The 26,130-nt window shown below is 47.3% G+C and overlaps 2 protein-coding genes across 2 annotated transcripts in view; one reads left to right on the top strand and one right to left on the bottom strand.

The window, feature by feature from the left end:
• Nucleotides 1-2,328, top strand: part of ROM1 (retinal outer segment membrane protein 1) — a 31,148-nt gene extending 28,820 nt beyond the window's left edge. The window contains exon 3 of the mRNA XM_075325735.1: nucleotides 1,661-2,328. Coding sequence (XP_075181850.1) covers nucleotides 1,661-1,864 — 204 coding nt within the window. The 3' untranslated portion in view covers nucleotides 1,865-2,328. The remainder of the gene's footprint in view (nucleotides 1-1,660) is intronic.
• Nucleotides 2,329-13,151: 10,823 nt separating this feature from the next.
• The window catches only part of B3GAT3 (beta-1,3-glucuronyltransferase 3), a 22,188-nt gene continuing 9,209 nt past the window's right edge, over nucleotides 13,152-26,130 (bottom strand). Inside the window, exons 5-6 of the mRNA XM_075326547.1 lie at nucleotides 20,711-21,001; nucleotides 13,152-13,798 (exon numbers count right to left, since the gene is read on the bottom strand). Of these exons, the coding sequence (XP_075182662.1) occupies nucleotides 13,700-13,798; nucleotides 20,711-21,001 (390 nt within the window). The 3' untranslated portion in view covers nucleotides 13,152-13,699. The remainder of the gene's footprint in view (nucleotides 13,799-20,710; nucleotides 21,002-26,130) is intronic.

Genomic DNA, 26,130 nt, shown 5'->3' with positions numbered 1-26,130 from the left:
GACTGGTGGGAGGGAAGTAGAGCAGTTGAGCGTTAGCCCTCGAGCAGTGAGGAGCTGGGGAGTGTGTGGCTCCCTGTTTTGTGGCAAGTTGGGTCACAGACAGTGGTCTGGGCCCGGAGGAGTCGGAGACCCGGTCACAGGGTATTGAGGCTATGTGCCTACACCTGGTCTTGGAGACGGGAGGCATCGGAGTCTAATAACCAGTCCGGGACCGAAAGCACAGCGGGGTACTGGACCCTACGTTGGGAAGTAGCTTCAGGCAACCCGGCAATTAACTTGTGGATGATAGTGACTTTATGGACTGTCCCCAAGAAGCTGAGAGATCAGGGGCACTGACGCAATGAGAGGGATAGGGCTTTCCAACCCAAGCAGCCCACGGAAATCCCAAGCGTGAGCCCTTGAGAGCACAGCTCCACTACCAAAAAAGAGGGAGCGGGGCCCAGACAGCTTTACGCCAACAGGCCACTAGGACACTTTCAAAATTTGTGCACGGAGGCAGGCTCCGGACCACCCAGCAGTACTATAGGGGACGGATACCCGGATGGGCTCCCCCAAGAGGGCAGCGGCACCCAGAGACTTGGTTTACCTTGTTGTCAGAGTCTGCTTTGCAGTTGCACCATCACCGATACTGCCTGAGTACGTCGTCCTCCCTTACTTCCAACTGGCCCTGCGCACCCCCATCATCCAGAGTCCCGGGGCCTCCCCTACCCGTGGAGGGAACATCATCTGGCTGCCCCACTCCATCTCCCCCGAGTACTCCCATCGGCAGCGGCGGTACTCCTTTACCGCGAACCACGGGTGGCGTCACGAACTCCCCTGTAAATAGCCCACTTTTTACATTTCAGTGCCTGTAAGCCCCCGGGTCTGGAGACCCTCGAGCCACAGCAGCGATCCCTGGATCCGAGCGGTTCGCCTGCTGCAGGTACGGCACACTACAATGCTCAGTACTCATAACTAGTGATGAGCGAGCACTACCATGCTCTGTTTCTTATAACTAGTGATGGGTGAGTACAACCTGGAGTGCTCGGTACTCGTAACAAGCAGTTAGCCGCTCAGATGGGCTTGACTTGAGTATAATGGAAGTACATTTTTTTGGTGTGTACATGTTAAAGGGAATTTATCAACAGGTTTTTATCACTTAATCTGAGAGCAGCATAATGTAGGGGCCGAGATCCTGATTCCAGCAATGTGTCACTTACTGGGCTGCTTAGTATAGGTTTGATAAATTCAGTTTAATCAGCAGTAGATTATCATTACAGGACTACTTGATGTGCTGCAAGGAGTCCAGCACATTCATAAGCTCTGTATAACTGCTAGATCTGCAGCAGAGAAAACAGTGATTTTATCAAAATGACAGAAAACAGCCCAGTAAGTGACACATCACTGGAATCAGGGTCTCTGTCTCTACATTAAATTTCTGCATCTAATGCGAAGTAAAATAGACGTGTTTTTGGTGAGGATTCTTCCCCACTCATGAGTTAAATCTGCACCAAAAAAAAACAAACAACTAAAAGAATTGGAGATTTAAATAGGCAGCATCTCAAGTAAAAAAAACATTGCATACATTGTTTTGTGACAAATCTGCGCAGGAAAAAAAAAAATGTGACAAATATGCAACATGTGCACTGGCTCTAACTGTATGGATTATTTCTCTTTCCAGGGATCTGTCCTGGTGAGCATGCGGTTCCTCCAGACGTCCATGGATAAGATCACTAGCGCCGAGGATGTGGAGACAGATTCGGAAGGATTTCTTCTGGAGAAGGGATTAGGGGACACAATCAATAGTAGTCTGGAGAAAACGAAAGCCCTCTTCAAGTCCAGTTCTGCAGAGGCAGGTGGCGGTGGAGAGGCCGCAGCCACCTAAATGGAGAGTCGAGGTGTAGACGGGCCAGAGGTTGTATAGGCTGTAGAGATGACGCAAGCCTGATTGTATAATTACTTACCCTATATACAAAAGGCCCAACTCCCTTTATGGAGGAGGCATGTACAATCTTAAAAAAAGGAGAGTTGGGGGGAGACCTCCACTTAAAGGGAACCTTTCAGCAGATTTGGCCCCTATAAGCTACGGCCACCACCAGTGGGCTCTTATATACAGGATTCTAACATACTGTATATAAGAGCCCAGGCCGCTGTGTAGAACGTAAAAATCACTTTATAATACTCACCTAAACGGTCTCCATTCTCCGGTGGCGACGCCTCCTCTTTCGGCCATCTTCTTCCTCCTTCTGAAGCCTGTGTGCATGACGCGTCCTACGTCATACACACTCGCCGGTCCCGCGCATGCACACTACAATAGTTCTGCTCAGGACAGATCAAAGTGCGCCTGCGCAGGACCTCAATGGCGGCGAGTGTGGATGACGTAGGATGCGTCATGCACCTAGGTTTCAGAAGGACGACAAAGATGGCCGAAAGAGGAGGCGCCGGCACTGGAGAGAGGAAACACCCATATAACCCAACTCCCCCGCAGCAACTGTGGAGGGGAGTATTAGGCCGGTTTCACACATCTGGCTTTTTGCCGTTTTACCGGATCCGGCGCTCTCCCGTACAGATAATACAGTACAATGACAGCGCTGTAACCTCCGGGTCACATGCGCCGGTCACATGACAGCATGTGACCGGCGCTTGTTGCTCTGTCATTGTACTGTATTAACTGTACGGGAGAGCGCCGGATCCGGTAAAACGGCAAAAAGCCGGATGTGTGAAACCGGCCTTATAAAGCGATTTTTACTTTCTACACAGCGGCCTGGGATCTTATATAGCGCATTCTAACATTGTATATAAGATCCCAGTGGTGGTGACTGCAGCTTATAGGCCCCAAATCTGCTGACAGGTTCCCTTTAAGTTCTAGATGCTGAAATGTAGATAAGAAAAATATATTTTTTTCTTCTTTATCATTCTTATTAATTATTATTATTATTATTAATAATAAAAAACAAAACTAATATAGTGTTTTATGTACCGTGGAGTGTGAGGAGGGTCCAACCACACATCAGGATAATGATGGAGGTTTTCTCAGTGAATCTTTATCATTATCCCATCTATAGAATATATTAATATAGTGAAAAAAGTGAATACTGAAAACCATGTAAACTGTAATGTGTGCACCTGACCTTAAACGCATAGCATGCACAATACAAATAAAAAGCCACAAGATTATATATGTTGTAAAATGTTTATTCACCGAGTGCACCCACAAATGACGGCAAAAATAATAAGGCTTTTGGAATAAATTATTAAAGTATATTGGAAAAAATGGCAGTCGCATAAATCATCTTCTATGTATTGTATAGCAGGATGTTTATGCCTTAAAGGGAACCGGTCACTAGATTTTGGCGACTATAAGCTGCGGCCACCACCACCGGGCTCTTATATACAGGATTCTAACCTTCTGTATATAAGAGCCCAGGCTGCTGTTTAGAATGTAAAAACATCTTTATGATACTCACGTAAGGGGCGGTGCAGACTGGTCAGATGGGTGTCTCCGGTACTGGCGCCTCCACTTTCAGCCATATTTGTCATCCTTCTTCTGAAGCCTGGGTGCATGACGCGTCCTACGTCATCCACACTAGCCGACATTAAGGTCCTGTGCAGGCCAGTGAATTTATAGCAAAAACAGTCTTAAAAAGGAACCTAAGGTTCTGCGCAGGCGCACTTTGATCAAAAGTATTGTAGTGCGCCTGCGCAGGACCTCAATGCTGACTAGTGTGGATGACGTAGGACGCGTCATGCACCCAGGCTTCGGAAGAAGGACAATAAAGATGGCCGAAAGAGGAGGCACCTGTACCAGACACACCCATCCGACCAGTCTGCACCGCCCCTTAGGTGAGTATTATAAAGGTGTTTTTTACGTACTACGCAGGGGCCAGGGCTCTTATATACAGCATGTTAGAATGTGTATATAAGAGCCCACTGGTGGTAGCCGTAGCTTAGTCACCAAATCTGGTGACAGGTTCCCTTTTAATGAAGTCCACTTGTGAACAATGAGCTGGGACACAACCATACATCTATGTAAACCATTCTATGGGATTTATTTGCACGCACTATTTGAGAAAATCTTGAGCATACAAGCCGAAACGCGTCATTGATGACCACTCTGTATAGAACTATGAAAATAAAAATCTAAAAAAGTAAAATGATGATTTATGCAAGAGTCAGTTTTGGCAATATACTTTGATAATTGGGTATGCCAACCCATGACATGAGCACCACTTCTTAAAAAAAGGAGTGCCCGCCTGAACACTTCTGTATATGAATAAATTATTAACAGACATTTATACAAAAGTAACATGGAACAACGTGTTTAAATAACATTAATATTACATGCACAGCAGATGTCCTCATTTTACTCTGAATTATAATGGACATACCCACTAAAAAGGGGTCTATGGAAATGATCCACTGGATAAATGATTAGACCAGTGTGGGGGTAATACTGCTGGGACCGCACCGATATCGCACGGCCGTAAGACTGGGGACAACAGAAGAGGAATGGAGCAGTTGGTCACACATGTGCCTGTAATACTGGGAAAGTGAAGAGAGTGCAGCAGTGCAGGGGACGATACAGTAATTGGTGGGAAAGATCAAACGCTAGGTGAGAAATTATAATTTTAATTCTCTGGCAGAATTACGCACACGTGGCAAAAACCGCACCACAAACGCACCCAAATCCACATGTGGTTTTGCCGTGGTTTGTTGCGTTTTTGTTGTGGATTTGCTGCGTTTTTTTCACGGGTTGGTCCCTTTGGTTTTTTTACCATTATCCATGGCAAAAACGCAGGTACCTGCGGAAAAGAAGTGACATGCTACTTTTTGCTGCACAAAACCTGCAGAAATTCTGCAGAAAAACCTGTAGGGGAAAAAAAGCGCAGTGTGTGCACAGCATTTTGGATTTCCATAGATTTTGCTGGAGAAGGACTGGAGAAAGATTATTAACAAAAACCGCACCTTTTCTGCAGCAAAAAGAACGCAGAGCCTTAAGCTATGTGCGCACACTGCGGACTTACCACAGAAAATGTGTCTAACATTGCTGCAGTCAATTCCCCAGCAAATCCTATGGGTTTTAAAAAATGCACACTGCGTTTTTTTATACCCGCGGATTTTCCGCTGCTGAATTAATGAGCAGGTCACTTCTTTTCTGCAGGTACTGCTGTTTTGGCCATAGATCATGGTAAAAATTTACAGGGACCAACTTGCGGAAAATCCACGGCAAACTGTGGTAAAACCGCATGCGGATTTCATTGCGGTTTTGGTGCAGTTTTTTTTACCGCGGGATTCTTTCAGAAGGTCCAGATTTTCGTTAAGAAAGTCATTTTCTAGTGCGCACATCGCCTTACTGTGTTTTAGCTTGCATTTTTTTATTTATTTTTTTTAACATTGTCAATGGCAAAACACAGGGGAAAAATGCAGAAAAGAAGTCACATGTGGCTTCTTTTTGCTGCAGAAAATCTGCACCAAAACCTGTAAAGAAAAAAGAAGCAACGTGCAGACAGGATTTTGGATTTCTCATAGACTTTGCTGGGGAAGGACTGGCTGCATGAAGCTTATGAACACAAACCACACCAATTCCGCACCTAAAACCGCAGCAAATCCGTGGCAAAAAACGCATTGTGCGCACAGGGCCTGAATGTAGACAGATGGGGGTTTGGAACATTTTTTATTTTTTTACAGATGGGGCTGGAAAATCCACAGTAGTGAACTGAAATTGGTCTGGGATGAGAGATATATATATATATATATATATATCTCTCATCCCAGACCAATTTCAGTTCACTACTGTGGATTTTCCAGCCCCATCTGTAAAAAAAAAAAAAAAAAATATGGTCCAATTTATTTTTAATTTATTTAATTTTATTATTTAATTTATTTTTATCTTAGAAAAAATATATATATCCAAAAGATTAAGAAAAAAAAAGTGGAAATAGAATGGCGGACCAGATGGACCTTGTGGTCTTTTTCTGTTGTCATCTTCAATTTCTATGTGCAATTTAATCCACCACTTTAGGTAAATTGTGACATTGTAGAGATGCCCTAATTTCCAGCAGGAGCGGTCGATCTACCTACACACACTCCTACGAGTTTAGTCTCTATAGACCGGTCCTCATTTTCTCCCGTCAGCAGCACATTAGAGACAGTATGTGACATCACATTGCTGCCAACAGGATAAGAAGAAGGGAAACCAGGAGAAAGGATTCCCGGTACAAGAGGAACAGTGATTCTGACTCCAATAAAACACAGATTTAATAAAAAAAAAAAAATAAATAAAATTCACTCATGTAAAATAGCAAGCGACATTTATGAAAACTGCTGAGTCAATGGAGTATGTCCACATCAACAAAAAACATACTTGCTTTTTTATTTCCCAACAATTAAATATTATTTAATATTAAAATTAAATATGATGGAACAGCCATGGGCATCAATCTGCGGAGGTGACTGGCTAAGTTTTAGTATGGATGTCTGAACTCAGCCTTAAAAAGTAACCGTCATTTTCATTTTTATTTTATAAATCAATAGTACACATGAAAATAAGCAACTTTGTTATATAACTTATCATGCAAATCTACTTCTTTTTCTGCAGACTGGATCAATCAGATGGCAGTGGTTACTGATGAGATTCTATGATGGGAGGAGCTAAGCACAGAGCTCCGCCCCTCTTTTTTCATAGAATCTCATCAGCACCAGCTGACATCTATCTCAGTAAGGGAAAAGTCTTCTCTGAATACAGATTTTACCTTTAGAATTGAGAATTTTGATAATGACTGATCAACTCTGACAGAGAAAGAAGCTAATGTATCAAATAAGATATAGTACAAAGTTGCTTATTTTCATATGTACTACTGACTAATGAAGTAAAAATTTAAACGACAATTACTAAGGAGCAATGAGACATCCGTATAAATTGGACAGAGATCGGAGTGCAGGCACACACTGGCCGGCGGCTCTCCCGATCTGACACCTGCGTATAAATGCATGAAGGTATCCCGCTCAGGTCGGGAGAGCCACCGGCCAGTGTGTGCACTGCATTACGATCTCAGCCTTATTTATACAGACGTCTGACTGTGCCCTTTAAAGGGGTTTGCAGGAACTGAAAAATAGAAGGAAAAGGATTACAGTAAAAAGAGAAAGCTATACTCCACTCCAGTAAGGAATTACCCCAGTAGTGGAAGCAACAACGTGACGAACATCGTTCATGTGACTGCTGCAGTCAATCACTGATCACAGCAGGATTGCTGCCCTGCGAGCACGTGACCGCTGAGACCGGTGAATGAATGACTCCTGAAATAAGCAAAGAACAGCAAAAATTGGAGACAATAATCAGTATCATTTTATAATTAACCCATTTTCTGCCCTGATATCAATTTGCATAGATACACGCTGTATTGCGGTCACTGGTTTTAGTTCATTGTCCCACTCTCAATCACAGGAGTGCAGGCTGCTTCCATTCTATGAACGAACAATGGGGGAAAAGAAGGGAATTTTGTTTACTTACCGTAAATTCCTTTTCTTCTAGCTCCAATTGGGAGACCCAGACAATTGGGTGTATAGCTATTGCCTCCGGAGGCCACACAAAGTATTACACTTAAAAGTGTAAGGCCCCTCCCCTTCTGGCTATACACCCCCAGTGGGATCACTGGCTCACCAGTTTTAGTGCCAAAGCAAGAAGGAGGAAAGCCAATAACTGGTTTAAAGACCAATTCAATCCGAGGAAACATCGGAGAACTGAACCATACCACATGAACAACATGTGTACCCGAAAAAACAGAAAAACCCCGAGAAAACAGGGCGGGTGCTGGGTCTCCCAATTGGAGCTAGAAGAAAAGGAATTTATGGTAAGTAAACAAAATTCCCTTCTTCTTTTTCGCTCCTAATTGGGAGACCCAGACAATTGGGACGTCCAAAAGCAGTCCCTGGGTGGGTAAAAGAATACCTCGTGATAGGGCCGTCAAACAGCCCTTTCCTACAGGTGGGCAATCGCCGCCTGAAGGACTTATCTACCTAGGCTGGCGTCTGCCGAAGCGTAGGTATGCACCTGAAAATGCTTGGTAAAAGTATGCAGACTCAATCAGGTAGGTGCCTGACACACCTGCTGAGCCGTAGCCTGGTGCCGTAATGCCCAGGATGCACCCACGGCTCTGGTAGAATGGGCCTTCAGCCTTGAGAGAACCAGAAGCCCAGTAGAACTGTAGGTTTCAAGAATTGGTTCCTCGATCCCCCGAGCCAGGGTGGATTCAGAAGCTTGCGACTGTTTACGCCGACCAGCGACAAGGACAAAGAGTGCATCCGGGTGGCGCAGGAGCGCCATGCGGGAAGTAGAACCTGAGTGCTCTCACCAGAACCAACAGATGCAAATCCTTCTGAAATTGATGGACTGGACGAGGACACAAAGAAGGTGAGGTGATATCCTGATTGATATGAAAGTGGGATACCACCTTAGGGAGAAATTCCGGAATCGGACGCAGAACTACCCTGTCCTGGTGAAGGACCAGGAAGGGAGATTTGTATGAGAGCGTTGCTAGCTCGGAAACTCTCCTAGGAGACGAGACCGTTACTAGAAGGCCACTTCCCGAGAAAAGCGGGAAGGGAGACCTCTTTCAAAGGCTCGAAAGGCGGCATCTGGAGAGCAATTAGAACCTTGTTCAGATCCCAGGGCTCTAACGGCCGCTTGTACGGAGTGCTGAGACGACAAACTCCCCGTAGGAACGTGCGTACCTGAGGAAGTCGTTTCTGAAAAAATACAGATAGCGCTGAGACTTGTCCCTAAAGGGAACTGAGCGACAACCCTTTTTCCAACCTAGATTGCAGGAAGGAAGGAAACATAGACGATGCAACCGGCCAGGGAGAAACACCCTGCGCCGAGCACCGAGATAAGAATATCTTCCACGTCCTGTGGTCAATCTTGGCGGACATTGGTATGCTAGCCTGTCTCATGGTGGCAACCACGTCCTGAGGTAATCCTGACGACACTAGGTTCCAGGACTCAATGCCACACCATCAGGTTGAGGGCCGTAGAATTCAAATGGAAGAATGGCCCTTGAGACAGCCAGTCTGATTGGTCTGGTAGTGCCCCCGGTTAGCCTACCGTGAGGCACCATAGAACCGGGAACCACAACATCCTCGGCCAATCTGTAGCGACGAGGATGGCGCGGCCGCAGTCGGTCCTGATCTAGCGCAGCACTCTGGGCAACAATGCCAGAGGTGGCACATAAGGTAGCTGGAACTGCGACCAATGCTGAACTAAGGCGTCTGCCGCCAGAGCTCGTGATTGTGAAACCGTGCCATGAAGCTGGCACAGTTGTTGTTGTGCCGTGACGCCATTAGATCGACGTCCGGCCTCTGTCAGCGGCGCCAGATCTCCCGAAACCCGTCCGGGTGAAGAGACCATACCCTTTCGGCCACACCCCGGCGACTTAGGAAGTCAGCTTCCTAGTTTTCCACGCCTGGGATGTGAACTGTGGATATGGTGGATGCCGTGTCTTCCACCCACATCAGAACCTGCCGGACTTCCTGGAAGGTTTGCCGGTTGCGCGTTCTTCCTTGGTGGTTGATGTATGCCACCGCTGTGGAGTTGTCCGACTGAAGTCGGATTTGCTTGCTGTCCAGCTGCTGTTGGAAGGTTTGTAGGGCAAGATACACTGCTCTGTGTTCAAGAACATTGATCTGAAGGGTGGACTCTTGCTGAGTCCACGTACCCTTAGCGCTGTGGTGGAGAAAAACTGCTCCCCACCCTGATAGACTCGCGTCTGTCGTAACTATCGCCCAGGATGGGGATAGGAAGGACCTTCTTTTTGACCATGAGGTGGGAAGAAGCCACCACCGTAGAGATTCCTTGGCCGCCTGAGAAAGAAAGACGACTCTGTTGAGGGAGGTCGACTCCCCGTCCCATTGGCGGAGAATGTCACATTGTAGTGGACGCAGATGAAACTGCGCGAAAAGAACTGCCTCCATTGCTACCATCTTACGTAGGAAGTGCATGAGGCGTCTCAATGTGTGCGATTGGTTCTTAAAGAAGAGATTGCAGCCCGTAGTGAATGCTGTTTGTCTAGCGGAAGCTTCACTATCGCTGAGAGAGTATGAAACTCCATGCCTAGATATGTTAGCGATAGGGTCGGGGTCGGATCTGACTTCAAAAAGTTGATGATCCACCCAAAACTCTAGAGAGTCTCCAGCGCAACGTTCGGGCAGTGTCGGCATGTTTCCTAAGAGAGTGCCTTGACAAGTAGATCGTCTAAATATGGGATCACAGAGTGACCCTGAGAGTGCAGGACTGTGACTACTGCTGCCCTGACCTTGGCGAAGACCAGTGGGACTGTCGCTAGTCGGAAGGTAGAGCTACGAACAGAAGGTGTTCGTCTCCTATAACGAAGCGTAGAAACGCTAGTGCTCTGGATCAATCGGCACGTGTGGATAAGCATCCTTGATGCCTAATGATGCTAGGAAATCTCCTTGGGACATTGAGGCGATGACATGGCGGAGGGATTCCATCCGGAACCGCCTGGTGTCCACGAGCTTGCTGAGCAGTTTTAGATCCAGAACGGGACGGAACGGCCCGTTCTTATAGGCACCGCAAATAATTTGGGGTAAAAACCGTGACCTTGTTCCTGAAGAGGAACGGGGGTCATCACTCTTTCTGCCTATAGAGTGCACCCTGTTTGCAGAAGAGCAGCGGCTCGGCCGGGAGGTGGAGAAGTTCTGAAGAATCGAGTTGGAGGAATGAGAAGTGAGCTCTATCCTGTACCCGTGAGACAGAATGTCTCACACCCAACGGTCATTGACCTATGTCAGCTAAATATCGCCAAGGCGGGTGAGCCTGCTACCGACCGAGGATGCGGAGAGAGGAGGCCGCAAGTCATGAGGAAGCCGCCTTGGAAGCGGGTTTTCAGACTGTCTCTTTTTTGGGCGTGACTGAGCCCGCCAAGAATCTGAGCTCCTCTGATCCTTTTGAGTCCACATTGGACGAGGAAAAATGGGACCTGCCCGAGCCTCGAAAAGACCGAAACCACGACTGCCTCCTGCTCTGTTGGGGTTTGTTGTGTCCGGGCTGAGGAAAGGATGAATCCTTACCCCTGGACTGTTTAATGGTTACATCCAAACGCTCACGAAACAGTCGGTCAGCAGAAAAAGGCAACTGGTTAAGCAACCTTTTTTGGAAGCAGAATCTGCCTTCCATTCACTTAACGAGCAGACCAGGCTCTGCTTAAAAACACGGAGCAGCGGAGGCTACTGCCGTACGGTTCGCAGAGTCTAGGGCAACCTGAATCGCGTAAGAAACAAATGCAAACATTTGAGAGGTTAAGGATGCCACCTGCGGCACAGATGTACGTGTAACCGTGTCAATCTGTGTAAGACAAGCTGAAATAGCTTGGAGTGCCCCAAGGGTGAGAATGCTGGAGCCAACGGTGCGCCGACAGTCTCATAGATGGATTTAGACCAGAGATCCATCTGTCTGTCAGTGGCATCTTTAAGTGCAGCTCCATCTCCCACTGCAACTATGGATCTAGCTACAAGCCTGGAGATTGGAGGATGCCGCTTGGGACACTGGGTCCAGTCCTTGACCACGTCAGGGGGCAGGGATAACGTGTATCCTAAGCCGTTTGGAGAAGCGCATATCTGGATAAGTGTGGTGTTCCTGGACTGCCTCTCTGAAGGCAGAGTGGTCCAGAAAAATACGTGAAGCTGACTCCTCCACTGGAGGAGCTGGGTGAGAAATAACCAACATTCTATTGATGGACGCTATAAGATTATTCACTATGGCGTCACCATTAGGTGTATCCAGATTGAGAGCGGTCTCAGGATCAGAATCCTGAGCCGCTACTTCCGCCTCATTACACAGAGAGTCCTTCCGCTAGGACCCTGATGAAACCGAGGGCCGCTCATAGTGAGCCCGCTTAGGCTGTCTGGGACTGACGTCTGTGCAGAGCCGTGACTCTGGGATGCGTGTGACATTCCCGGAGCTGTTAGTTGTTCACACTGAGGAGGGCCATGGATCAATGATTCAACAGTGCCCAAGTTGTGAGAGACATGTCCGGACTGCTAGGCTTCTAGTATCATAGCCATAGTCTCAGAAAATCTGTCAGTAAATACTGCAGACACCGTCCTCATCCTCTGGCCATTAGCAGAGACTCCGGCTGAGTTGGATATAATGGGGGTCTATGTAACCTGCCGGCCGTATAGCCGTACATGCTGTACCGGCTGCATAGAAAAACATGTGGTTCTGCACCTTTGTTTTACACAGAGAATATGCTGATAACTCCTCCGCACAATCCAGGAGGGTATATACAACGTGCGACCAAACAGTGCAATGTATATAGTACAAGCATATCTATAAGTGCACTTCTGCACTAGTGGGGTTAGCACCACAGGTGCTGCTTAACGCCTGTTGCAGCGATTGTGTGACTATCAGAATGCCAGGGTCTTCCACACTTGTCTCTGTATCGTACAGAAACTGACACTAATGGCTGCCGGCGTCCTTGTAGAGAAGGAAGCCGTGGGCGTGCCTGAGAAAGTGCGGGAATCCGGTTTCACAGTGCACACAGTGAGAGGGGTGGAGTATGCAAAACATACTCCAGCTCTCAGCGCTGCTGTGCTATGCAGCGTCACGCCCCTACCCTGACTGTCAGGCCTGTGGGCGGTAACGAAGGGAGACTAGGCCCAGAAGCCGGGGACTCGAGTTAATAAGCGCGGCCGGCATATCAGTGCTGGCCGGCGCGGAAGTCCCCGGCGCACCACAAATCCCAGCGGCGCCTTAAATAAAAATGGCAGCGGCGGTTAGCGCAGTAGTCACCCAATACACTAACACACCCAGCAACGCTGTGGTGTGCGATGGCACTAGTGCGGACAGCGCCGCTGTCCCTGGCGCACTAACACACCCAGCAGTGCTGCCGTGTGTCTGCGCGGTCCCCACAGGGACACAGAGTACCTCCATGTAGCAGGGCCATGTCCCTGAAGATACTCCGCTCCATGTCCAGCAGATACCAGGGGCTGTGGATGGAGCACGGTCTCAGTGCCTGGAGACCGATAGAATCCCACTTCACCCAGAGCCCTGTAAAAAGGGATGGGGAAGGAAGCAGCATGTGGGCTCCAGCCTCCGTACCCGCAATGGGTACCTCAACCTTAACAAACACCTCCGACATGAAGTGGGGTGAGAAGGGAGCATGCTGGGAGCCCTGTATGGGCCCTCTTTTCTTCCATCCGACATAGTCAGCAGCTGCTGCTGACTAAACAGTGGAGCTATGCGTGGATGTGTTGCCTCCTTCGCACAAAGCACAAAACTGGTGAGCCAGTGATCCCACTGGGGGTGTATAGCCAGAAGGGGAGGGGCCTTACACTTTTAAGTGTAATACTTTGTGTGGCCTCCGGAGGCAATAGCTATACACCCAATTGTCTGGGTCTCCCAATTAGGAGCGAAAAAGAAAAGGGTTATTCCTATCATGGATGGATATTGACCTATCGGAAGGGTAGGTCATCAATGTAAAAGTAGGGGACAACCTCTTAAGAGTAAAATCCGCTGGTCTAAGGGATGATGTGTAATGCACAGAGATCCTTGCAGGAAAGGCCCCGCAATGCCACTCACATAGGATTTCTATACACGAATACAGATATTAGGGCACCTGGAAGAAAAGATCAATCGCAGAAGGGTCCAGAAAGAATTGACCCCCCCCCCCCCCAAATGTGGTATAAAACAGTCACAATTGTGTTCACATTACACGAGGATTTTGGGGTTCGATCCTTTCCCCTGCTTCTCCAGTAAGTCTTCTTGCTTGAGTTTAGGTTTTTCAGTCCTCGTGTGCCACACCCAGATCTGTAAGGACAAAAAGTATATACAGGATATCAGGAGTGACAGGTGGTAAGGCTGTAATGTGCTTTATGTCAATACCCATATAGAGCACAGATAGGAACGTAATATGGCACCGTCGTATGCCGGCCAGACATACCAGGGACCGCATCTGAGCTCCGGCAAGCATGCCATCATTGTTCTACAGGACGCTCTCATGTCTGGTGTAAAATCTGTGGGGAGACGCCCATCCCTCCAATCACAATCACATGCTGCATTGCCATTTGAAATAAATGGGCAAAACCTTAACTATATGGTTTTATAAAAATCTCTGAACTTCCATGCATTGTGCTGAATGACACGTACACTTAGGGCTCAGATTCATCACTTGTGATGCATTGAAGGGGCACTTTTTTTTGTGAATTGGGTGCAAAATCTAAATACTCTTTAGTTTTGTATTTAACCAATTTTTGCAACTTTAGCACCAAAAAGCCCTAAAAAATGCTCCAGATTGAAAACATGACATTTGGTGAAAGTCACTCTTCAAATATAATATTATATATATATATATATATATATATATATATATATATATATATATATATATATATATATATATATATATATATATATATATATATATATATATATATATATATATATATATATATATATATATATATATATATATATATATATATATATACTGTTGCCCAGGATAGTCAGTCAGTCAGTCAGTCAGTCAGTCAGTCAGTCAGTCAGTCAGTCAGTCAGTCAGTCAGTCAGTCAGTCAGTCAGTCAGTCAGTCAGTCAGTCAGTCAGTCAGTCAGTCAGTCAGTCAGTCAGTCAGTCAGTCAGTCAGTCAGTCAGTCAGTCAGTCAGTCTCTCTCTGTCAGGGTCTATATCTCCTCCTCCAGTCTGCCTCTTTTGCTGTCTTTTGACTAAAATTTCATTGTTAGTCTACCGTGAACAGTTGAAATTTTCCGCGGTTGAGCGTATGCGTGGATCGAGATGAGTGGACCGAAACACTTGCAGGGCTCGGGAGGACATTGTGTCAAAATTTCATAACAATTAGTTGGGAACTTTCTGAGATAAGAGGATCTTTACAAACGCACGTAAGATTTTTTTATTTACCGTATTTTTCGGACTATAAGACGCACCGGACTAAGACGCACCCTGGTTTTAGAGGAGGAAAGTTGGAAAATAAAATTTTAAGCAAAAAATGTGGTCATGACACACTATTATGGGGTGAGGATCTGCTGCTGACACTGTTATGGGGGTAATGTCCCCAAATTCTCTACTAAGGTGCCGCATCCTGGTAATGATCCTCCTGCCTTGTATATACAGTATATGTCCCTCATCCTGCTATATACCGTCATCCTGCCATATGGCCGCATCCTGCTATATACTGGCATATGGCCGCATCCTGCTATATAACCAATCATGGCATATGGCCCCATCCTGCTATATACCCCCATCCTGCTCATAATATACCCCCAGCCTGCTCATAATATACCCCCAGCCTGCTCATATGACCCCAGCCTGCTCATATGACCCCAGCCTGCTCATATGACCCCCATCCTGCTCATATGACCCCCATCCTGCTCATATGACCCCCATCCTGCTCATATGACCCCCATCCTGCTCATATGACCCCCATCCTGCTCATATGACCCCCATCCTGCTCATATGACCCCCATCCTGCTCATATGACCCCCATCCTGCTCACATGACCCCCATCCTGCTCACATGACCCCCATCCTGCTCACATGACCCCCATCCTGCTCACATGACCCCCATCCTGCTCACATGACCCCCATCCTGCTCACATGACCCCCATCCTGCTCACATGACCCCCATCCTGCTCACATGACCCCCATCCTGCTCACATGACCCCATCATGCTCATAATATATCCCCAAATAAGGAATAACGTTTGGAACTCCATTCTATGTCTGAACTGGGTGCAAAAACCTAAAAAACATCACTATGGGGAGATAAGGTATGCACACCAGTGACTATGCAAGGGGAATACATGTAAAAGTATTCACACAGCAGTTTCTGCTGACATGAAAAATTCAATAGCTATATGTAAGAATGAAATGTGAAAAATGGAATCTGCATTACTGCCATGAATATATGAATCAAGAGAAATTTAGCTACTGAATTGATCAATGCACTAGAGCCCTAACACTACGCCAAAGTATTTCTCTACGTTGGGGTCCCTAGCTTGTGTGTGTCCTCTCATGCAGTTAAAAAAACTTACCGTGTATGGGAAGCTGAGACCCAGGCTATATATACGATGTGGATTGGCAATAGGTGTGTATGGGGAGGGTTCACAAACGAAAAACTACTAACATTAAGGAATAACATTTGGAACTCCATTCTATGTCTGAACTGGGTGCAAAAACCTAAAAAACATCACTATGGGGAGATAACGTTATTCCATTTTTCACATTTCATTCTGACATATAGCTATTGAATTTTTCATGTCAGTATTCACACAGCAGTTTCTGCTATTACATGTATTCCCCTTGCATAGTCACTGGTGTGCATACCTTATCTCCCCATAATCATAATATATCCCCATCCTGGTGTATGGCCGCATCCCGTGGCACATAAAAAAAAAAAAAATAAACGTTCATACTCACCTCACCTCACTCCCTGCAGCACCGCTCCTCTTACCGTCTATGTCAGCGGCAGCGACGCTGAGTGGAGCCGTCCCCGTTCCCTTGTAGCATCGCGATCATCTCCTGTGTCTGTGCCGGCAGCTGCGTGTGGACACGTGTGCACAGCGATGACGTCACCGCTGTGCGCGCAGCTAGTCTCCACCCAGCCGCCGGCACAGACAGGAGATGATCGCGATTCAACAGGGTAACGGGGACGGCTCCACTCAGCGGCGCTGACACAGACGGGAGGACAAGCGATGCTGCAAGGGAACGTGAGTACTGTACACCGATTCACTGCCCCCCGCACTAATGATGATGCGCGGGGAGCAGTGAATACAGCCGCACATGATCACTCCAGGCCGTAGTTGCCAGGGGTGATATGCGGCCGGCTTTTTATCCCCCACCCATCATCCCGCCCACCTGTAAGTGCCAGGTTCAGCGCTGAGGGATGATAGGCGGGGGATGGGCGTGCATATTAAATGAGCGGGTCCACGTGGTCACGGCAGGCTGCTACAGCCTGCTCGTGCCCCCGATGACCCGCTCCACCTCATTCCCCGCAGCCACATTGAGACCATAAGACGCACCCCCTACTTTCCCCCAAAATTTGGGGGGAAACAAAGTGCGTCTTATGGTCCGAAAAATACGGTATATAGATATTTAAAGTATTAAATTGCAAAAATGTTTTTAGAGAAATAGGGAATAAAGGCACCAATATTAAAGTCACTAAAAAAAAAAGAAGAGGAAAATACTCTAGAAAAGCAAAAAAAAAAAAAAAACCAAACAAACCCAAAACAACAACAAAAAAACAAACAAAATTGATGAATTAGAGCCATACTACACAGCTTCAGTGAGACTTCTGTCCACCTAACACACTCCTACCACTACTTCTGACATCTTAAAGGGAATCATCTGACCTACTGCTTAGTTTCTTGTGTTAGACCCGCAACACACATCCGTGTAATTTGTACGTGTGCGGTACGTATTTACACGTACCGGAGACACGTACACACGGAGACCCATGTTATTCAATGGAAGATGGCACACGTATGTAAAATCACACAGAACGTGTGTCCGTGTCGCAAGTACGTGTGTGCGCTTTTCTACATGGACGACATGTCAGTTTTTGGCAGGCAGCACGCAGGCACGGACCCGCTTTAGTCTATGGGTCCGTGCCTGCACATACCACACACAGAGTATGTCCGTGTTCAGCACGTATCGTCCGTGTCCGTGTTTCATCACAAAATCTGAAACACTTGTTTCCAATCTATCAGGTCAATAGAAAGCAAACAACAACACCAGGATCTCATGATGAATGATTAACAACGTGAATTGGGTAAGAATGCGGGCCTTTAAAAACGGACAGCACACGTACGTATTTTATGTCAATACGGACATTCCACACGCACACACGGCTCGCATACGCCATCACACGGATACCATACGTACCGGAGAAACGCCCCTAAAAAACGGAACACTGACCCGAAAAACGGACCGTAAGACACGTACGTTTTTTTTGCCGAAGTGTGTTTTAGGCCTTAATGGGTTTTTTCCCCTCACATGTTACAATCTGCACTAAGTGATATTGAAGAAAAAAAAAGTAGTTTAATCTGCGCTGCTGCTAGAAAGGATCAAAGTACACAGATGTGGATAATGGTCAAAATATTTATGCACACGCTACGAAATTATCATTCTACCTCCAAGACCACCAATGACCTACTCCAGATCTAGTGCTTCCTACATGCATTGTGTTGGACTGGAAGCAGTATGGTTTCAAGATAATCTGCAAGGCTTCATTTTTTGACAATGTGGATACCAGGGATCAGGTCCCTATTAATGGGGCACTGATGGAATATTTATTACAATTCTGATGTCTATACAGGGGTTACACCAGGTTCCCACAATCAGGATTAACAGCGTTTTGAACGCAACATCTTTTTGCTGTGTTGTATAGTACAAGCACAGTAGATGGATTTATAGAAATCTCCTTCCCACTGTGCTTCCTTTCTCCACAGTGTAAACTTCCCGAGCCGCAGCATGTTGATTTATGCTTGGGGAGAACACAACGAAAGTCAGCAGCAGCCAGAACCCTGATCATGGGCAGCTGCCTTCTTCAACGGAGGACGCCCTCATATCTCTGTGCAGGAAGGAGGACACTGCAACTAGGATGCAGCATCTACGGACCGTTATACCTCCAAGAGATACATGCATGATCCAAGTAGGGGGCCGCCATGTAAGATCTAGCTGTGGGTCTCATAACTTTAAATAAAAGCCTTTATATGTATATAACACGGAGCTCAGAGCAGGAGATCTTCAGGCAGTTTGTACTCGGACCGAGAAATTCGGACGTGTAACCAGCTTATGGGTGCGGATTTCCCAAATTCATCTCTGCCTGGTACTCACTGTATGAATAAACTCCATGCGCAGACCCTTAGGGAGGCTTTACACGCTGCGACATTGCTACCGATATATCGTCAGGGTCACGTCGTTAGTGACGCACATCCGGCGCCGGTAGCTACATCGCAACGTGCAAATCCTAGGTGCGACAATGAACGAGCACAGAATCGTACAATCTCGCTGATCTGTATAACATCGTTCATTTTCATAATGTCGGGTCGACCGCAGGTACGATGTTGTTCCTCGTTCCTGCAGCTCCACACATCGCTGTGTGTGAAGCCACAGGAACGACAAACCTCTCCTTACCTGCGTCCACCGTCAATGCGGAAGGGAGAAGGTGGGCGGGATGTTATGTCCCGCTCATCTCCGCCCCTCCGCTTCTATTGGCCGGCCGCTTAGTGACGTCGCTGGGACGCCGAAAGCACCTCCCCCTTGAAGGAGGGATTGTTCGGCATTCACAGCGACGTTGCCGAGCAGGTATGTGCGTGTGAAGCTGCAGTAGCGATAATGTTCGCTACGACACCAACCACCACATATCGCATGTGCGACGGGGGCGGGTGCTATCGCGCTGGACATCGCTAGCAATTGCTAGCGATGTCGCAACGTGTAAAGCCCGCCTAACAGTCAATCACTTCTATTGAACATCTATATTAAAAGGGACTCACCACTTTATCTGCTGAAGACAAAGTCACTTACTAATAGAACATCATTTGGAGATCTTCACAAGTGTTTTTTTTACACTGCTGACCCTTTTTTATAGTCCAATCTTAGAATCATAGAATGGTAGAGTTGGAAGGGACCTCAAGGTCCAACCCCCTGCAAGTGCAGGCTTTCCTAAATCATCCCAGCTATATGTTTATCCAGTTTCTGCTTGAAGATTTCCATTGATGGAGAGCTCACTATCTCCTGTGGTCGCCTGTTCCACTCCCTGACTGCCCTCACCCCCTCCCGTGGTCGCCTGTTCCACTCCCTAATTGCCCTCATTGTCAGAAAGTTTTTCCTACTGTCTAATCGGAATCTCCTTCCTTTAAGTTTCATCCCATCGCTTCTTGTACTTCCTTGTGCTAATGACAATAGGGTAGTTCCCTCTGCACGGTGACCTTTCAGATATTTGTAGACCACTATTAAGTCTCCTCTCAGCCTTCTTTTTTGCAAACTAAACATTCCTAGTTCTTTTAGCCGGTCTTCATATGACATGGTTTGCAGACCTTCTACCATCTTGGTTGCTCTTCTCTGGACTTGCTTCAATATATCGATGTCTTTCTTGAATTGGGCCGCCCAGAACTGTACACAGTATTCCAGGTGGGGTGTGACCAGGGCAGAGTATAGGGGAATAATCACCTCTCCTGATCTAGATTCAATGCTTGTCTTGATACATCCCAGACTTTTGTTGGCCTTTTTGGCTGCAGCTCCGCACTCTTGGCTCATGTTGAATATGGGATCCACTATTATGCCCAAATCCTTTTCCCCGGTGCTATCACCTAGTTCTATTCCTCCCATACTATATATGCTTTTTACATTTCCTTTACCCAGATGTAGGACTTTGCATCACATTGTGATCCCAAATAGCCAATAATGGAGGAGCGCGAAACCAGACCTGTCCGTCAGGGGCCTCCATGGAATAACACTGCATATGCACTAGTTTTTCCTGCTGTGCTCCGTATTATTCGATGGAGGCTGTTGATAGATGGATCAGGTCACTGGTCCCTCCATGAGTGGCCATGTTAGCACAGATCTTCTAATAACATTATGTCAATAAGTGACTATATGCATATTTGGGGGGAAACTGACCTAGTAAGACAATTTTAATCACCGGGCGTTCCAACCATATCAGATCATCATATCTGGAGCACAGAATTGTATGCAGAGATACAAACCTTAGTGCAATTATCCGCTTTGGGCTCCAATTCCCCAATCGTCACCATTGGTCCTAGAAGGCTGCTCTCCAAAAATCCTCTCTCTGCATTTGGATCAAACTGTGCCTTTGGATGATTCAGAAGTAGTGCCAAGGAAACCGCAAATCCAGCCATGTCTATGGGAAACGGTCTGTGCGTCTTCCAGGCTGTATGGAAGCCGACTACTTTGCCTGCAGTGACCAAAGGACCTTCAAAACGGAGGCCTCCAACAAGCCCGACCGGCCAGACCGACACTTTTTGTGTGTTACGCATCTACAGAAGAGAAAAAAGGTCACGACAGAAAAAAAAGGTTACAAAACAAATCCAAAAATGTTGAAAAAGTCCATATGTAGTAGAGATGACAAAGAACATGATCCAGTGATCACATCGCAGTCTGTACAGTGCCTACAAGTAGTATTCAACCCCCTGCAGATTTAGCAGGTTTGATAAGATGCAAATAAGTTAGAGCCTGCAAACTTCAAACAAGAGCAGGATTTATTAACAGATGCATAAATCTTACAAACCAACAAGTTATGTTGCTCAGTTAAATTTTAATAAATTTTCAACATAAAAGTGTGGGTCAATTATTATTCAACCTCTAGGTTTAATATTTTGTGGAATAACCCTTGTTTGCAATTACAGCTAATAATCGTCTTTTATAAGACCTGATCAGGCCGGCACAGGTCTCTGGAGTTATCTTGGCCCACTCCTCCATGCAGATCTTCTCCAAGTTATCTAGGTTCTTTGGGTGTCTCATGTGGACTTTAATCTTGAGCTCCTTCCACAAGTTTTCAATTGGGTTAAGGTCAGGAGACTGACTAGGCCACTGCCACACCTTGATTTTTTCCCTCTTGAACCAGGCCTTGGTTTTCTTGGCTGTGTGCTTTGGGTCGTTGTCTTGTTGGAAGATGAAATGACGACCCATCTTAAGATCCTTGATGGAGGAGCGGAGGTTCTTGGCCAAAATCTCCAGGTAGGCCGTGCTATCCATCTTCCCATAGATGCGGACCAGATGGCCAGGCCCCTTGGCTGAGAAACAGCCCCACAGCATGATGCTGCCACCACCATGCTTGGCTGTAGGGATGGTATTCTTGGGGTCGTATGCAGTGCCATCCAGTCTCCAAACGTCACGTGTGTGGTTGGCACCAAAGATCTCGATCTTGGTCTCATCAGACCAGAGAACCTTGAACCAGTCTGTCTCAGAGTCCTCCAAGTGATCATGAGCAAACTGTAGACGAGCCTTGACATGACGCTTTGAAAGTAAAAGGTACCTTACGGGCTGGTCTGGAACGGAGACCATTGCAGTGGAGTACGTTACTTATGGTATTGACTGAAACCAATGTCTCCACTGACATGAGATCTTCCCGGAGCTCCTTCCTTGTTGTCCTTGGGTTAGCCTTGACTCTTCGGACAAGCCTGCCCTCGGCACGGGTGGAAACTTTCAAAGGCTGTCCAGGCCGTGGAAGGCTAACAGTAGTTCCATAAGCCTTCCACTTCCGGATGATGCTCCCAACAGTGGAGACAGGTAGGCCCAACTCCTTGGAAAGGGTTTTGTACCCCTTGCCAGCCTTGTGACCCTCCACGATCTTGTCTCTGATGGCCTTGGAATGCTCCTTTTGTCTTTCCCATGTTGACCAAGTATGAGTGCTGTTCACAAGTTTGGGGAGGGTCTTAATTAGTCAGAAAAGGCTGGAAAAAGAGATAATTAATCCAAACATGTGAAGCTCATTGTTCTTTGTGCCTGAAATACTTCTTAATACTTTAGGGGAACCAAACAGAATTCTTGTGGTTTGAGGGGTTGAATAATAAATGACCCTCTGAATAAACTTTTCACCATTTAAAAAAAATAAAAAATAAAAAGAGAAATAACATTCTTTTTTGCTGCAGAGCATTTCACACTTCCAGGCTGATCTACAGTCCAAATGTCACAATGCCAAGTTATTCCGAATGTGTAAACCTGCTAAATCTGCAGGGGGTTGAATACTACTTGTAGGCACTGTAGCTGTCGGACAGGAACCCTGCAACCCTCCTCCTACTCAACAGCAACCTTGGTGCCTCGCCTAGTCCTTGGTGCCTCTCCTAGTTAGCTGGCCTGATAGAACATCATGTGCATAATGCCACAATGAGGACATTGTGCCGGCACAGAGGTTTGCAGGACCCCTTACGACAGCCATGAACTACGGACGTGGCCGCTAGATCAGCGATCGGTCTTCTCAACCTTTAGTGTGAAGCTTCTGGTCACTGAGTACAGTGGTCATACTAGCTTAGAGGGGTTGGCACACAGCCTATCAAGACCTCAAAATAACAAAACTGATTAGATATGTATAACATAGAAGAAGAAGTAAGAGATAAAAGAAGAGCCACTGATCGAACAGACTTTTACCAAGTTGAGGACATGTCTCGGCCTGGTATATACAGTACATTTGTGCTGGAATCTACAGATATATATCCCGTGTTTATCTTCCATCAGGAGATACGTGCTGTATACTCATGCCTAGGAATCCTGAATGTAACCAGTCCTCTATGAGTCACTAAGGTGGATAAGATTACAAATTTTCTTTTTACCATTAAATTTATTTCTCTTACACAGGATATTAACATGATCCATTGCATCATCGATCCCAAGAAAAGGGACCCCAAAGCGCACCATGTGAGTGACACAGTGGTGCGCATATGTGACCATCGCTTTATTCGCTTCTCTGGGATTGAGGACGACAGCTATTTTGTCCCATATAAATGAATCAAGGGGTGATCATTTATGAGAACGACTGCTCCATTCACACGTGACTTCGGGCACCCTGTTCTCTGGATTGAAGGAGTTGCGAACAAAGAAGGGAATTTTGTTTACTTACCGTAAATTCCTTTTCTTCTAGCTCCAATTGGGAGACCCAGACAATTGGGTGTATAGCTTCTGCCTCCGGAGGCCACACAAAGTATTACACTTAAAAGTGTAAAGCCCCTCCCCTTCTGCCTATACACCCCCCGTGCATCACGGGCTTCTCAGTTTTGGTGCAAAAGCAAGAAGGAGGAAAAGTTATAAATTGGTTTAAAGTAAATTCAATTCGAAGGAATTTCGGAGAACTGAAACCATTCAACATGAACAACATGTGTACACAAAGAACAACAGCCCGAAGGGAACAGGGGCGGGTGCTGGGTCTCCCAATTGGAGCTAGAAGAAAAGGAATTTACGGTAAGTAAACAAAATTCCCTTCTTCTTTGTCGCTCCATTGGGAGACCCAGACAATTGGGATGTGCAAAAGCAGTCCCTGGGTGGGTAAAATAATACCTCGTAATAGAGCCGTACCACGGCCCTTTCCTACAGGTGGGCAACCGCCGCCTGAAGGACTTGCCTACCTAGGCTGGCATCCGCCGAAGCATAGGTATGCACCTGATAGTGTTTCGTGAAAGTGTGCAGGCTCGACCAGGTAGCCGCCTGACACACCTGCTGAGCCGTAGCCTGGTGCCGCAAAGCCCAGGACGCACCCACGGCTCTGGTAGAATGGGCTTTCAGCCCAGAGGGAACCGGAAGCCCAGAAGATCGATAAGCTTCGAGAATTGGTTCCTTGATCCACCGAGCCAGGGTTGATTTCGAAGCCTGTGACCCTTTACGCTGGCCAGCGACAAGGACAAAGAGTGCATCCGAACGGCGCAGGGGCGCCGTACGAGAAATGTAGAGTCTGAGTGCTCTCACCAGATCTAACAAGTGCAGATCCTTTTCACACTGGTGAACTGGATGAGGACAAAAAGAGGGTAAGGAGATATCCTGATTGAGATGAAAGGGGGATACCACCTTAGGGAGAAATTCCGGAACCGGACGCAGAACCACCTTGTCCTGGTGAAACACCAGGAAAGGGGCTTTGCATGACAGCGCTGCTAGCTCAGACACTCTCCGAAGTGATGTGACTGCTACTAGGAAAACCACTTTCTGTGAAAGGCGTGAAAGAGAAATATCCTTCATTGGCTCGAAAGGTGGTTTCTGAAGAGCCATCAGTACCCTGTTCAGATCCCAGGGTTCTAACGGCCGCTTGTAAGGAGGGACTATGTGACAAACCCCCTGCAGGAACGTGCGTACCTGTGGAAGTCTGGCTAGGCGCTTCTGAAAAAACACAGAGAGCGCTGAGACTTGTCCCTTAAGAGAGCCGAGCGACAACCCTTTTTCCAATCCTGATTGAAGGAAGGAAAGAAAAGTGGGCAAGGCAAATGGCCAGGGAGAAAAACCCTGATCAGAGCACCAAGATAGGAATATCCTCCACGTCCTGTGGTAGATCTTGGCGGACGTTGGTTTCCTAGCCTGTCTCATAGTGGCAATGACCTCTTGAGATAACCCTGAAGACGCTAGGATCCAGGACTCAATGGCCACACAGTCAAGTTGAGGGCCGCAGAATTCAGATGGAAAAACGGCCCTTGAGACAGCAAGTCTGGTCGGTCTGGTAGTGGCCACGGTTGACCCACCGTGAGATGCCACAGATCTGGGTACCACGACCTCCTCGGCCAGTCTGGCGCGACGAGGATGGCGCGGCGACAGTCGGACCTGATCTTGCGTAACACTCTGGGCAACAGTGCCAGAGGAGGAAACACATAAGGGAGCTGAAACTGCGACCAATCCTGAACTAAGGCGCCTGCCGCCAGAGCTCTGTGATCTTGAGACCGTGCCATGAATGTTGGGACCTTGTTGTTGTGCCGTGACGCCATTAGGTCGACGTCCGGCATCCCCCAGCGGCAACAGATCTCCTGAAACACGTCCGGGTGAAGGGACCATTCCCCTGCGTCCATGCCCTGGCGACTGAGAAAGTCTGCTTCCCAGTTTTCTACGCCCGGGATGTGAACTGCGGATATGGTGGAGGCCGTGGCTTCCACCCACATCAGAATCCGCCGGACTTCCTGGAAGGCTTGCCGACTGCGTGTTCCCCCTTGGTGGTTGATGTATGCCACCGCTGTGGAGTTGTCCGACTGAATTCGGATTTGCTGGCCTTCCAGCCACGGCTGGAACGCCTTTAGGGCAAGATACACTGCCCTTATCTCCAGAACATTGATCTGAAGGGAGGACTCTGTCGGAGTCCAGGTTCCCTGAGCCCTGTGGTGGAGAAAAACCGCTCCCCACCCTGACAGGCTCGCGTCCGTCGTGACCACAGCCCATGATGGGGGAAGGAAGGATTTCCCCCCCGACAGAGAAGTGGGGAGAAGCCACCACTGAAGGGAAGCCTTGGCTGCCCGTGAAAGGGAGACTTTCCTGTCGAGGGACGTCGACTTCCTGTCCCATTTTCGGAGAATGTCCCATTGAAGAGGACGCAGATGAAACTGCGCAAAAGGAACTGCCTCCATTGCTGCTACCATCTTCCCTAGGAAGTGCATGAGGCGCCTCAGAGGGTGTGACTGGCCTTGAAGGAGAGATCGCACCCCTG

The sequence above is a fragment of the Anomaloglossus baeobatrachus genome, chromosome 10, assembly GCF_048569485.1.
Source record: "Anomaloglossus baeobatrachus isolate aAnoBae1 chromosome 10, aAnoBae1.hap1, whole genome shotgun sequence".
NCBI lineage: Eukaryota > Metazoa > Chordata > Amphibia > Anura > Aromobatidae > Anomaloglossus > Anomaloglossus baeobatrachus.
The sequence above is the reverse complement of the archived record's forward strand: the minus strand, read 5'-3'. Positions and strand labels throughout refer to the sequence as shown.